This window comes from Nycticebus coucang, chromosome 8 (genome assembly GCF_027406575.1).
Source record: "Nycticebus coucang isolate mNycCou1 chromosome 8, mNycCou1.pri, whole genome shotgun sequence".
Classification (NCBI taxonomy): domain Eukaryota; kingdom Metazoa; phylum Chordata; class Mammalia; order Primates; family Lorisidae; genus Nycticebus; species Nycticebus coucang.
In genome coordinates, this window is record NC_069787.1 from 96,735,081 (window position 1) to 96,750,491 (window position 15,411).

Sequence of the window (15,411 nt, forward strand, 5' to 3'; positions counted from 1 at the left end):
GGGTACATGGAGTGTGGTTTTCCACAAGGCTTCAGTGGCCATGCATGTTCTGTACTGACATTCTAAAGATACTCTTGGCCTGATCACTATCTTGCTCTTCTGAGCTTATGGTCTAGTATCTGTCCCAAGTCTCTGATGCCTAATTAGGTTTTTGCAAGACTGGCCAGAGTCAGGTTATAATAAGAGGTAGCAGGAAGCTGCCTTTTGCCTTTGTTTGCCCTAGATTACAGTTGAGGTCCTGAGTGCTTTTATGGAGTCTGATTTTTTGGCTGCTCTATGTCACTGGTGTTTAAGAAACTGAGTGGTCTGTATGAGCTGTGGCTCAATGGAGACACCTGTTCCTTGGGCCTGCAGAGATCGCCTGAAAGGAGAGACTAAGAACCAGTGCTTGGCAAGGAACTGTTCTGACCTCAGATTACTTCATTGTGTCAATTGTAAATTCAGTTTCTAAGAGGTTTTACTGGGCTCCATGAAGACGACTGCGCTTTGTTCCAAGACCCTATCTCCCCTTTGCAGCTGCCTGAGCTGCATTCTGGTTGTGAGAAGAGGGAAGGGCTGAGTGTACTATTTCCCGTCTCGGTAGTTTATGTGCCTGAGGTTGGGTCAGGTTTTGCAATGGCTCCAGCAACTGTCCTTGGAGACTGAAAGCTTCCCCAGTGGGCTTGGGCACCTGGGCACCTTTGCCTTCACCATTCCTACGGAGAAGAGGTCCTCCCCCTGGAGGTGAACACAAGAAGGCACTGGCCTGCGAGAGGTCAGCGTTGCAATCTGTTAACTGCTGGCACTATCTTCACCTTTGGCTCTCATGGTCCTGCCCTTCCAGCTTAACATGTGCCCGGATGAGGCGCTAAAGAGCCTATTCAGACTCCATTAACTACAGGTTGTCTCCAGTTTCTGTGTCTGGGCTCAGCCACGTCTCACCTGCGTGCATTTGGTCTTCATGGTCTTTCCGAGGACTGCTGTAGATGACCTCTAATGTAGAGAATGCTCAGGATATGGGCCCGAGGTTTCAGATATGGCCTAGAAATCAGCGTGTGTTAGTCCTCAGGACTGTCAACCCCGGCCTCCAGTCAGGAGATGCAGGGGTTGAGGTGAGGGGAATTGCTCACACCTAATCCTGGAATGGAAGAATACCACATAAAGAGGCCGCTGAGTCAAGGTCCTCGGTTTCCACCAAGGCTGCTACTCCCGCTCCGATCAGCGCGGGCCCCAACGCCTACAGGAAGAGGTAGCTGGATCCAGAGCGGCAAAGTATTCCCGGATGCACGGAGCCAGGTACTCCAACTCTGCTCGCTGGAGCCCGCGGCGACGTGAGCCACCCCTACTCTCAAAAGGTGTCATCGCTCCCGGTAGCCTCGAGCCTCGGCCCGCACGGTGGCGCCCTAGTGCTCAACCCAGCGCTCACCCGCTGGCCATAGAGTCAGGGGGCGACGCAGTCCGATGACGCAAACCCGGCGCAGCTCTCGCCCGGACTGGCATAGTCACGTGGCACGGCCGGCGCAGCCTGATAACGCAACGCCCAGTCCCTCGGCGCCGCTCCCGCCCCGCCCCGTCGCCACCGCCGTGCGGAGTCCTTTTGTCCAAGATGGCGGCGCCGGGGGCGCTGCCTCCTCGGCCGCCGCCGCCGCCCCTGTGAGGAGTCTGCGGGCCGCCCGCCCGCCGCGACAGCGCCATGAAGAGACAGAGCGAGCGAGACTCGAGCCCTAGCGGGCGCGGCTCGTCATCGTCGGCCAAGCGGCCGCGGGAGCGCGAACGGGAGGCGGAGGCGGGCGGGCGGCGAGCGACACACAAGGCCTCCGGCGGCGCCAAGCACCCGGTTCCAGCGCGAGCCCGAGACAAACCCCGCGGTAGCGGGGGCGGTGGGGGCGGGCATCGCGATGGCCGCGGCGCTGGGGACGCGAATCACCGTGCGAGCAGCGGCCGCTCCTTAGGCGCCGGCGGCGGGGGACGCGGTGGCAAGGCCTCCGGGGACCCGGGCGCCTCGGGCGCATCGCCCCGTGCGTCTCCTCTGCCGCCGCCTCCGCCACCGCCTGGCGCTGAGCCCGCGGGTCCCGGTTCATCGGCAACCCCACCCGAGTACAAGACGCTACTCATCAGTAGCCTGAGCCCCGCGCTGCCTGCCGAACACCTCGAGGACCGGCTTTTCCACCAGTTCAAGCGCTTCGGCGAGATCAGCCTTCGCTTGTCTCACACACCTGAGCTGGGCCGTGTGGCCTACGTGAACTTTCGGCACCCGCAGGACGCCCGCGAGGCTCGCCAGCACGCCCTGGCCCGCCAGCTGCTGCTCTATGACCGTCCGCTCAAGGTAGAGCCTGTGTACCTGCGCGGCGGCGGGAGCAGTCGGCGAAGCAGCAGTAGCAGTGCTGCTGCCTCCACGCCACCCCCAGGACCGCCCGCACCCGCTGACCCCCTGGGCTACCTGCCGCTGCACGGAGGCTACCAGTATAAGCAGCGTTCGCTGTCCCCGGTAGCTGCCCCGCCCCTGCGGGAGCCCCGCACCCGCCACGCCGCTGCCTTCGCCCTGGATGCTGCTGCCGCAGCCGCTGTGGGACTGTCCCGGGAGCGGGCCCTGGACTACTATGGTCTGTACGACGACCGTGGCCGCCCTTACGGCTACCCGGCTGTGTGCGAGGAGGACCTCATGCCTGAGGATGACCAGCGGGCCACACGGAACCTCTTCATTGGAAACCTGGACCACAGTGTATCTGAGGTGGAGCTGAGACGGGCCTTCGAGAAATACGGCATTATTGAGGAGGTGGTCATCAAGAGGCCTGCCCGTGGCCAGGGTGGTGCTTATGCCTTCCTCAAGTTCCAGAACCTGGACATGGCCCATAGGGCTAAGGTGGCCATGTCAGGGCGAGTGATTGGCCGCAACCCCATTAAGATAGGTTATGGCAAGGCCAATCCCACCACACGCCTCTGGGTGGGTGGCTTGGGACCTAACACCTCACTGGCCGCTCTGGCCCGGGAGTTTGACCGCTTTGGGAGCATTCGGACCATTGATCACGTCAAAGGAGATAGCTTTGCCTATATCCAGTATGAGAGTCTGGACGCAGCCCAGGCTGCCTGTGCTAAAATGAGGGGCTTTCCTTTGGGTGGTCCAGACCGCAGGCTCCGTGTGGATTTTGCCAAAGCAGAGGAGACTCGGTATCCCCAGCAGTACCAGCCCTCACTCCTTCCTGTGCATTATGAGCTGCTCACAGATGGATATACTCGGCACCGAAACCTGGATGCTGAACTGGTGCGGGATAGGACCCCCCCTCACCTCCTGTACTCAGACCGAGACCGGACCTTTTTGGAAGGGGACTGGACCAGCCCCAGTAAAGGCTCCGACCGCCGAAACAGCCTGGAGAGCTATAGCCGCTCAGTGCGCAGCCGTAGTGGTGAGCGCTGGGGGGCTGATGGGGACCGTGGCATGCCCAAGCCCTGGGAAGAGAGGCGGAGGCGGAGGAGCCTTTCCAGTGACCGTGGGAGGACAACCCACTCCCCTTATGAGGAACGGAGCAGGACCAAGGGTGGTGGGCAGCAGTCAGAGCGAGGTTCAGACCGTACCCCTGAGCGCAGCCGCAAGGAGAACCACTCCAGTGAAGGGACAAAGGAGTCAAGCAGCAACTCCCTCAGCAACAGCAGACATGGGGCTGAGGAGCGCGGCCACCACCACCACCACCATGAGGCTCCAGATTCTTCCCACGTAAAGAAGACAAGAGATAGCGAGCGCAATCATCGGACGACTGAGGCCGAATCCAAGCCTCTGGAAGAAACAAAACATGAGACCAAAAAGCTAAAGAGTCTTTCAGAGTATGCTCAGACACTACAGCTGGGTTGGAATGGGCTTCTAGTGTTGAAAAACAGCTGCTTCCCAACATCTATGCACATCCTAGAGGGGGACCAAGGGGTTATCAGCGGTCTCCTCAAAGACCACACTTCTGGGAGCAAGCTGACCCAGCTGAAGATCGCCCAGCGCCTTCGACTGGACCAACCCAAGCTGGACGAAGTCACACGACGCATCAAGCAGGGGAGCCCCAATGGCTATGCAGTCCTCCTAGCCACCCAGGCAACCCCCAGTGGGCCTGGCACTGAGGGGACACCCAAAGTGGAGCCAGGCCTGCAGAGGCGACTTCTCAGGAACCTGGTGTCCTACTTGAAACAGAAGCAGGCTGCAGGGGTGATCAGCCTGCCAGTGGGTGGGTCTAAGGGCAGAGACAGCACAGGCATGCTCTATGCCTTCCCACCCTGCGACTTTTCACAGCAGTACCTCCAGTCAGCACTAAGAACATTGGGCAAGCTAGAAGAAGAACACATGGTGATAGTCATAGTCAGAGATACTGCCTAGCCCAACCTGTCTTTTCCAGCTCCATGTTTGTGTCACAAAAGCAGTTATTTTAAAATCTGATCCCCTCTCTACCCTACCCCTTGGTTTGAATTCTCTGCTGGGTTATTTTGGTTCATTTGGTGGGGATCAAAGTCCTGTCCACCACTAAAAAATAAGTTCTTAGATTTGGGGGGAATTTTTTTTTTTTACAATAATGATAAGGGACTCCTGTTACATTGATTTCTAGTGTACAAGATACTGTCTGCTGTGTTCTGTATTTTTTTAATTTTTTGACTAACTGTATGGCAAGTTGTCAGTAAAGCCTTTGTCAGAGGACCATTTTTTAATCCTGTTCAGAGTCCTGGTTTAATCAAGTTACAAATGGAAGACTTTTCCCTAGTGCATGCACACAAATGGCCTAACACCACCATATCCAAAATTCCTGCATTAGTGGCTCTCAGCATGACCTTTCAGCACTTCAGGTTGTCAGGTCATTTTTAATTTTGGTTGATGACCAGCAGACTTCAATTTGGGTTCTGAACCCTGCCATGCCAATCTGAGTATAGCCCATGCAAAGTAAGAGGGTCTGAGGTCTGTGGCCAACAGCCCTGAACAATGTGTGTCCATTAGTTTTGAGTTGTGGCTGTTGGACAAAGTGCCTGATCTCAAAACGTGTTTGACAGCAGGTAGTCTTATACATGGAGGAACAGTGCAATACAAACGGGTCTTGGTGCTGCTGCTGTATCCAGACCCCCTCTTTAACCCAGGGTCTCCAGTATTAGGGACAGAGCTGCCTCAGATTCCCAGTGGTCCAGGAGGCTAAATAATGGAATGGACAGTTAAGAGGGCTCCTGATTGTTCAGTGCTGATGGCAGGCTTGTGCCCAGCCATACCTAGAGCTTTGAGAACACTGTATCCCTGAAGTACTTTTTTCTTACAAAGTACAGAAGGCTAACAGAAGATGCTCTTAATAACTGATTGGTTTCCCAAATGCAAGGTGCCTAGCTAGACCTTGTCCTGATAGAACGTGGTGACCACTGGGAAGTAGGTTTCTCTTGAGGGGAAAGGTGTTGGGCAGTACTGGAGCTTGAAGCCACTCAAGCAAAGCTGGGGAGGGAAAGGATGTGGTAGCATCCTCTAGCTGGGAGGGAAAGGTGGCCTGATGGAATAGTCCTAAAAGTCTACCTTCTCAGAGCACCTAATTGTCACTGTAGATAGAATACACTGTAAATACCATGCCTCAGAACATGCAGCAGCTTGGATATTCCAAAAGGGATCATTGTCAGGGCTGAGAAGACTAAGAGAAATGAGCTCCCAAATGACTAGGAATTCCAGGTTCTGCTGGCCATGCCATCTCTTCAGGTCTGGTCTATTACCCCAGCTGGCACAAAGCAACACAGGCAAGAGCTATGAGAGGTTTTGTGGAGGCTGGGGTTCAGTGCAGACTGTGGAGAGTACAAGCCAGCCCACGAAGACACTAAAAGAGCTATTAAGAGACCTCAGAGATTTGGGATGAACAAGGGAAGGTGCCTAGGAAAGTATCACTCACTGGGCTTCAGCTGATGCTGTGAGAGACCAAGCATGTTCATAACAAAACAGTAACTCAAGGAACCATTTAACGTTTATTTGCCTATTTTCACTTGAGCTGTGGCCACAGCTGCCAGGCAATTAAGCAAGTCAGTGTGGAACATAGCAGGACACACCTCTGTACCATTCCAGGGTAGCTGGTACTGCCAGAGACAGGAGTGGACCTTGTCTTGTTGAAGGCACGTGGATCAAGAAGACACTTCAGCCTTTGCCCTGTCCACCCCTCTTCAGGGCAGGATGCCCTCTGGCTCCAGAAAGAACTGCCAAGTTTTGGTGAATAGCCACATTCAATGTGTGACCTTCCTTCTCTTCCCTGGCCCTCAATTGCTTCCTTCCTTTGGCTCTTAAGACACAGCGGTTTAATGACCAATTTGAATGGCTTTGGCAAGATCTAATGAGGGAGGGTAGGTCAGGTGGCAAGGCCCTGTGAAAACTCCCAATTGTAGGTGTCCAGTGCCTCCACTTAGGGTTCAGGTCCTAAAACGTTGCTTAAAGGCAAAAGTGTAAGAAGGCAAAATTTGCCTCATTGGTGGTGTCCTACTATTGCACATTTCTTCCTATGTGACTCAGATTTTTGAGTCCTGGTAGAATGAGGAAAAGGGCGGATGTTTCCTTGGCCTCTGAGGGCACTTTCCTAAGGGTCTGTTGTCAAGCCAACCAGAATTCTGCTTTCCTATTGGAGGTCCCATCTCTACCTTAGAGACCTGTGGGCACTCCCAAGAGCTCCTGGCAGGGAGACTGGCTCGGTTGCGTTAATGACTAGAATACAGTGCTTTTACTACTTCTTGATTTTTAACCTGTTTTCTTCTAATGCATTCAGTACCAGGCGTCTAAGTGATATTACCATTTAAGCTGAGCCATGAAGCAATTTAAGAGCTGAGACCTCTGCTGTCTAGAGGACCAAGAAGTACCTGTGTGACACAGGCCCCCTTCAGTGTGTATGGCATACTGTATGGCTCTCCTGAGCCCACCTGCCCTTGGAGAGTTTTAGCCATCTTGTTTTGCTTGTTTATTTCACAACCACCAAATTTGTTCTTTCTTCTCTCAGTAAAAGGAGAAAAGCCTCTTTAGCTGGACAATACCTATGTAACAAACCAAGAAGCTGTTATTTGGGCAAAATCAAAGGAATAAAGAGACTAGGGACTTAACATTTACTGTGGGAAGGAAAAAAGGATAGGATGGGTTAAGTGAAAAGGCAGACACCCCTGGCACTTGCCCTGATTACCCAGTTTAACAATAGGCCAATTTTGGAGACTTCTGAAGTATACTTTTGCAAATCCAGACCAAGCATAACTGTCCCTAACCTGCCAGAACTGGAGAACAAGTCCACCATCACAATCCCTTTCAGGAAACAGTACTGGTTATCACCCCAACTACAAGGATGGCCAAAATGCTTTTACTCCTTAGCTTTGGCAGTTCATTCCTCCAAAACTTCCCAGGACCCCTCCCTTTCCAGCTCCACCAAATCTGTCCTTGGGAGCTTGATCTCTAGTATAGGAAAGAAAGATGTGTCCACGGTGGACAATGCCCTAAGCTCTCCTGTCTGCACCCCTCCTCCCTTAATATCCTTAGAAAGACAGGTCCTACCCCCAAGAGAGATGTAGACCAAGGTTAAAAATTATGACTAAGCTACTTTTCTCCCTGGAGTGCTTTATTTGGGCAGAACATTTTCACCACCTCTCTTGAAAGATGTCTTCCCTATGGGCTGGCTAGAGCTGCTGCAAGATAGGGACACACCCCGCCTTTGGTAAAAGAGAACAGGGAAAGGCCATAAACAAAGACAGACCTGTAGTTTATTTTGTATTTTTTTTTTTTAAATAAATACACTTTACATTAAAGAAAAAGGCCTTTGATTTGTGATTTCCACATTTGGGAGAAAAGAGAAAAAGATTTTTCAAAAACTGAATCACAAAGAAAAATAGAGGGAGTGAACTTATATCCTAAGTTCCCTCAACTCTAAAAAACCAATATCCACAAAGACCATGCTGCCCCCAAACCATGAAGGTAGGTGAATTTAGGCCCTTACTCAGCAAACAAGCAGCACCTTCCTTCCCACCTCTGGCATAAATGAAAGCCAATTAACTTGACAGCGTATGAGGCAACAAAACAGGTTAAAAAATCATATATTATATTTATAATAAAATATTCTTAATCCTTATCAATTTAAGAAACCACGATTTTTCTTTTCATTTAAATATGTATGTAAAAATGCCTCTTATATTGTTCTTTAGACATCATTTTCTTCCAAAGAAAATGAAGCACAGGGACAAGAGACCTGGTGGATATAAGTTCATACCCTCAGTTACAAATGCCTGTTGTGTTTTTTTCTTTTTTAAATTTTATAAAAAACTATTTCTTGTTCTTTAAGTAAAGAACATTGTACAAAGAAAATATATTGTGAAATAACCCCATAGACATGTTTTTTTCCCCCTTGAAGAAAGCTATGTCCATCCTAGGAGAAGTGGGGAAAGCAGAATAGGGCCTAATCCCTGTTGTCTTTTGTGGATGTTATTGTTTTTGGAAGGACCCTCAGATTCCAATGAGACTCTCTAAGTCATAATCCTCTGAATGCAGGGCATGCAGTTCCTTAAAAGACAGATAGCCCTGGGAGAAAGGGAAGGGAAAGAATTCTGAATTCATCTGACTCAGTTTCTCGCCTGCCAAGAATCTCTTCCAAGTGGTGATGGCTCCTCACTCATTCAGAGATAAGATGATGTCATCTTCCAAATCAGAGTTGTCAGAGCTGTCAGCTGAAAGGGAAGAAAAGGGAGAAACTAGATTATGCACTAAGCTTACAGGAAGCTTTCAGAAAGGAAGCACCTGTGCAAGGTTAACTATCAGTTTCCAGAAAGAAGAAAACACATCAATTAACTCCCTGGAGTTGGCTCTGGAGAATATACTTGTTGCTGGCAACAGTGGTCACTCCTGGGATCTCTTGCTCTCTTATCTTTCAAAGGCCCAAGCCATGGTACCCTCTGCTTCCAGCCTGGGAGGCCCTGAGGCATCAAGCCAGCATCCTCTGAAGTTTCCACCCATGGCACCCTGAATGGCTGCAAAGGGGCAAGGCTTAGGGGAGCAGTGAGCGAGCCTCTATGGTGTTTGGCCTCACATCTTTCAAGGGCAGGTATAGGCCTGCCTGACCCGAAGGGACCACTAAAAAGACAGACTAAGTCCAAGCAAAATTAAGAGATTAATCTGTTCTTAAACTCCTTAGCTCCTCCCTTCTCCAAGCCTTAAAGACTGGCTGACAAAGGCAATAATTTCTGAATATAATCTATAGGAAACAAATTCCCAAAAAAGTACAGGCTGGTTTGCAGCAATACCAGAGAAGGAGCTACCTATCCAGATATTAGGGAGGAGACCAGGAAGAGGCAGCTGTGACACCCTGGCAGGTGACATTGTCTGATGAGGAACCCCTGCTCAACCATATGCCTTCTCCGGCAGGGCACAGACACACTAACATTTCTGGAAGGATCGAGGGGCAAGACCAGGTGGTAGTAAAAATCACACTAAAAATGAAGCAGATACCATATCTGGTTGATCAAAATCCTCATAAGGATTCTAATATTTGCTGAGTAAAGGAAGAGGAAAGGCCTCAGTGCCCACTTTGAGTACTCATAGGTCAGGAAGGTATAAAAACAATTTTAACACAGTCCTCAGGAAAGTGGACAGACAGACCCTGAGCTGGAGCCCTGGAAATGCCCATAGGCTCTGGAGTTCCCATGTGGAGAAGTGTGTTGCAAAGAAACCCTCATCAGCCTTTCCTAGTACCTGAAATAATCAACTCTTGAGTAAGCGGAGTTAGAACAACTCAGGTTCTCAAATTTTCCTTCATTTACAATAATCTCCTTCAGAAAGAAAACCTATAAAAGCATGGCAATGGTATCAGAAATTCCTGAAAGCAAAAGAGATGGCTGGAAAAAAGCATTCTGAGTGGACACATGCATGGCCTGACTATTAGTGAGGACTGGGAAAACAAGATGGAGAGATCAAAGAACAAATCCTGACACACTGAACAAACCAAGCCTCGAGCTCCAGGAGGAGGCATCACAGGAAGGGGAGGGCCAAGCCCTGCACAGTGTCCCAGCCCCACACCACAGACTTGCTTGGTTCCCATGGGAGCCCTCCAAAGAACCCCTCAGTGTTCATACACTCTGTGACCCAATGATGCCAGAACCCCCACCTGAGACCTGTTGAGCTATTAAGCAACACTGCACCACTATTAAGAGCTAATAGTCTTAACAACTCTGTATCATATCAAAGGACTATGAATGCAGCTTAATGAGGAACACAGTACAATCTTCTTTAAGCAAGTAACTGTCAGGCCCAGGGTTAGAGAGAAAACCTTCAGGGTTTGGGCACCAACTTCCCACCTGGTGTTCAGGTTATAGGATTCCTTTCTCTACCTTCCTTCTTAGCCTTTGCTCATTCTCTAGGTGTTGAAGTGACCCAATCCCAGATCTTGGATGTGACCACCCATTCTGAAAGGCCAGTGAAGGCAAAGGCAGTCTAAATAATCAATCCCTGCAGTGTTTAACTTATTGCTCTATAATATATAGGTTTTCGGGATAGGGCCAACAAGCAAAGAAACACAGAAGACCTTGGAATCAAGGTGTCTCTCTTCCTAGCCAAGAATGCTCCATCTGCTCTGCCAGGTGCTGCTATGGATCTCTGTAAACACAAAGAGCAACTGCTACAGAAGCCACCTCTGCATCTCCACCTCAATTCCAGAGTCAACTCTTAGATGTCCTCAGTTGTCATCTATTATTCTTAAATATTATCACCCGACATAAAGAAAGAACTTGTTTATAACCGACAGAATTAAAGTTTTCCATATTACCTTTGGCTTCAGAGAAGGGATTTTCTAAATAGCTAAAGGAGGTGGTAATTTTACAAGCCAAATACAAATTGAGCAGCTTTATATTCAAATTAAGAATAGAAAAAGTAAAGTGATAACTCCTTTACACTGGGAGGCACAACTATCAGCTGGCCAGCTGTTTGCTGACTCTCCCTGTAACTGAAGGGAGGTATCACTTGTTTCCCCTGTCTCTATTCACACATGACGAAAAGGTCATAAAACCTGCCGTGTGTCCCTTGCTTAGTTCTTCTTACCTAACTCTCTAACCATGACATCAGATTACTTCACCGAATGACTTCAACCTCCAAGTTTGGGAAAAACAAGCTGATAAAACAGTAGATGGGCAAATATAAGCCACTTGCCCCCTACCATCCAACCAAGCTTCTTCAAAATACAATATAGAGCTAACAGACTCTTAGAACTATTAGCTAGTTTACTGAGGAATCATTGCCATAGTCAGAGACAACTTGACTTTAGGAACCTGTCCTAATGGGAAATTACTAGAAAAACTGGAGTTTGTTGGGCAGTGCCTGTGGCTCAAGGAGTGGGGTGTTGGCCCCATATACTGGAGGTGGCGGGTTCAAACCCAGCCCTAGCCAAAACAAAAATAAAAACTGGAGCTTGTTTGGAATAAGGACAGGACAGGGGAGGGAAGGGGAAAGGGAGAGGGATCAGGCCTCTGTGTTTGTCCTGATGGACGTCATGCTGGAGGCCAAGTTGGAGAAAGACAAAGGGAAAAGGGGAAAGGGAAAGGAAAAGACAAGGCAAGAAGAAAGGGAAGGGAAAGGGAAAGGAAAGAAGATGAAAACAGAAACCAAAGAAAATATCTGTCCCCTGGCTTTTAGAAGGGATTAGCCAAAAGCAGATAGGAAAGGTCTCCTCTACAAGCCTCCATTTCTTTATAACTTTAAAAAAGAACAGCACCCCATTAAGAGTTTCTTCTTACTGACTCCAGCTTTGTCCTGCAAAAGAGAACTAACTTTGGCTTTCATTCTAAGGCTAATCCTCTAAGGCAAGAGTTGACAAACTACAAGCCCACCACCTATTTTTGCAAATAAAAGTTTTATTAGAACATAGCCACAATCATTCATTCACATATTGTCTAAGACTGCTTTCTACTGTAACAGTGGAGTTGAACAGTTGCAAGAAAGACCATATGGTTTACAAAGCAAAAAATATTTACTGTCTTGGCCTTATAGAAATAGCACAGACTAAGTGGGCCAGCCATAAGTTTGCTAATTTCTACTTAAAAGATAAGAGATGACAACTATTTAGTTTGGTTACACAGTCTGATGGAAGAGCAGGGGACCAGAGAGGTGAAAGTGCTTTTCCTCATGAGACCAGAGTGATAAATCAACAGTTACAGGGCACAGAACCTTGGTGTAATTTGCCCTCTGGGTTGCACTGACTCAAGAAAATGGACCTTGCTCTGGGTGCCAAGGTTTAGCCCAAACTTAGCCCTATACTTACTGTCCCCCAGGATCAGTTCCACTTCCTCGTCTGCATCAGAGTCTTCATCCTCCCCATCCTCTCCCTCCTCTAGAAGGTTTGCTAGCTCCTCATCCGAGGGAGAGAAGTCATTGTCCCCATCCTCCCCTGCATTCTCGTTGTTGTCGTCTTCCTCCAACTCGGCCTCCAGCAACTGGTCAGTGTCAAGCTCATCTAAATCATCAGTGTCATCATCATCTTCATCATCATCTTCTTCCTCCTGTTCTTCCTCTTCCTAGTAAGAGAGCATGACGTCCATTAGGACAAACACAGAGGCCTGATCCCTGTGGGCCACATGGTTAGTCCTGCCCAAAGGGCAAGGGAGGAAACTGTCAGTACAAAGGGTGGTCATCTAGAATAGCACAGACTAAGTGGGCCAGCCAGACTTGTCAATGATGGCTGAGACAGGCACACACATGTCCCCCAAGAAACCTAAAGTACTCTGCAGATAAAGATTGCTGGTCATTCTACAAAGGCATTACTGGTCACTCAGCCCTTATCCAAAGAAACAGACAACTTGCTTTCCAGAAGTCTCTACTATCAATATTCTAGGAGCCCAAAAAGGGGGGCTCTTCTTTCTTACCTACATCAATCAAAGCAAGTGAAATTAGTTGAGGCACTAGAGTAAAAGCTTTTACCTGGAATCTAAAAAGCAACACTTTAACAAAGAAGAACACAACTGCTCAGTCATCCACTCCTACAAGCTCTTGCCTTTGATCTTCTAATCAAAAATATGGGTAAATTCCTAAGACTGCTATCATATGCATTTGATGATCTGAACTTTGCAACAAAACACTTTACAATATAGAACACTAACAGATATCACATTTCTTGTTACAACCCCAAAAAAGTATGCTAGAGAAACTATCCACCCTTTCATTCTAAAGAGAACTTTCCAAAGGCAAGAAAACCAATGAAATAATTTGCTCTAAGGTACCCTGGGCTTTGTAAATGGCATTTTTCAGCTTTCAGCTGATTTCAGCTTTGCTTTAGAATCCTGGTTGCGTCCCTTCAAGTGGGAGAGGGCACTAAGATACCTCTCCGTTTTGATAAGGATGACAGGCACTTCCAAGTAAATGTAACCACCACTCAAGATACTTATCTTTCTGCTCAAACATCGACTGTTAACTTTACCAATAGCAAAAGATTCTAACTCCTACGATAATAAAATATAAAATTCATTAAATACATTGGCCAAATTAAAGTCAAAAAGAACAAGCCCAACATGAGCAAAAAATATATTCTTTTTTAATTTAAAGGTGTTCCTACCTGCAATCTCTTAAAAAACAAACATCTTGTGCTTTCCCAAATACTAGTATTCACCAGCTATTAAGACAAACTAGGCTCATTCAGCAAAGTACCTCTGCTTTATGGACTTTTGATAATTTTGGAACCACTATTAATAACTTTTTGATATGCTATTTGATTAGTGATTTAGACTTTTCAAAATTTCTGGCAGCATGGCTCGGTTTCTATAGCTTAGCAGCTAGGGTACTAGCCACATACACTGGTGCTGGCGGGTTTGAACCCAGCCTGGGCCTGCCAAACACCAATGGAAGCTACAACAAAAAAATAGCCAGGCATTGTGGCAGGTGCCTATAGTCCCAGCTATTTGGGAGGCTGAGGTAAGAGAATCACTTCAGCCCAAGAGTTTGAGGTTGCTGTGAGCTGTGATACCACGGCACTCTACCAAGGGCGACATAGTGAAACTCTGTCTCAAAAAAAAAAAAAAAAAAAAATTCTGGGCAGCACCTGTGGTTCAAAGGAGTAGGGCACCGGCCCATATACCAGAGGTGGTGGGTTCAAACCAGGCCCCGGCCAAAAACTGCCAAAAAAAAAATAATAATAATTTTTGGCAGCTATGTGGGAAAAACTGACCCCCTCTAAATACTCAGTAATCCTAATACTTGCACAAGTATGTGTATAGTCTATACCAGATTTTTCGGGGGCACCCTGCACACATATGTCTGTGAGTAAGTACACATGTAATGGCCTGAGACCACCATTCCACACCCTTGGCCACACATCCCTTCAGAGCTACTAAGCATTCCCCCACTGAAAGGAGCTGAGAGCACCTAGAGGCAGCGATGATGAACTGAAACACAGACAAGCTTGTAATCCCTTATAAGCACATCACTCATACAAATAACTGGGAAAGGATGAGGGGACAAAACTCAGGGAAAGGAATCCAAGTATTTACCAGATTATAATTTTTGCCTTCCAGACACAGTTTCATAAACTCGAACAAAATCAGCTAATCCATTAACAAAGTATATAAGTTAATAGTAAGTGCACTGAAGAAGAGAGTTCATGGAAAAGAATGCTTATATTCTAAATTTAAGATAACACAACTTTTTTCTTTTTTTTTTGGCCGGGGCTGGGTTTGAACCCACCACCTCTGGTATATGGGGCCAGTGTCCTACTCCTTGAGCCACAGGAGCTGCCCCTAGATAACACAACTTTTAAAGGTCCATACTTGAGTAGGTATGTAAAAGGTTAGAGTAAACTGTTCAAATAAGCATGGGCTGGTGAGGAAATTCAGGAAGACAGTTCTCTTTCACTTCTAAAAACATAAAAGCTTAGCTGATCCAGAACTAAGCAAAAAGTTTCCAAATCAAGAGCAATCCTGGAAAATAGGTCAAGCAGGGTCTAAGCTTTGAATTACAGAGATACCACTCCAAATTTTTCTGGAGCCTACAACCCAACCTTTATCTATTTTGCAGCAGAAGAAATAGTTGTAGATGAATTCATCCCAGAAGGCCATGAGGACACCACATGTGCCCATGACAGTGAAGGGAAAATTAGCAGGAAGATCTACTTGAATTTCAAGTGGAACATCTCACTTCATTGCCTATATGTTGTAGTTAATGACCAGTGTATTTTGTCACACATGGATATGGCCATAAACTCACTTTCTAACTTTTAAATCCTAAACTAGGATTGTGAAGCAGTGACTCAAAGATCTATCCAAAATGCTGTGGTAGAATTTTGTAGTTGAAACCAAAGGAGATTCTAGGAAGTTTTTGTTTTTGTTTTTTTGAGGCAGAGTCTCACTGTGTGGCCCTCGGTAGAGTGCCATGGCATCACAGCTCACAGCAACCTCAAACTCTTGAGCTCAAGCAAGTCTCTTGCCTCAGCCTCCCAAGTAGCTGGGACTATAGGCACC

General features: G+C 47.8%; 2 protein-coding genes across 2 annotated transcripts in view; one reads left to right on the plus strand and one right to left on the minus strand.

The window, feature by feature from the left end:
* Positions 1 to 947: 947 nt before the first annotated feature.
* On the plus strand, positions 948 to 4,664 carry RBM15B (RNA binding motif protein 15B). Its single transcript, XM_053600723.1, has one exon. It carries the CDS (start codon positions 1,673 to 1,675, stop codon positions 4,331 to 4,333), a length of 2,661 nt encoding a protein of 886 aa, XP_053456698.1. The 5' UTR covers positions 948 to 1,672; the 3' UTR covers positions 4,334 to 4,664.
* A 3,008-nt stretch (positions 4,665 to 7,672) lies between these two features.
* The window catches only part of DCAF1 (DDB1 and CUL4 associated factor 1), a 79,869-nt gene continuing 72,130 nt past the window's right edge, over positions 7,673 to 15,411 (minus strand). Inside the window, exons 23-24 of the mRNA XM_053600722.1 lie at positions 12,228 to 12,480; positions 7,673 to 8,649 (exon numbers count right to left, since the gene is read on the minus strand). Of these exons, the coding sequence (XP_053456697.1) occupies positions 8,591 to 8,649; positions 12,228 to 12,480 (312 nt within the window). The 3' untranslated portion in view covers positions 7,673 to 8,590. The remainder of the gene's footprint in view (positions 8,650 to 12,227; positions 12,481 to 15,411) is intronic.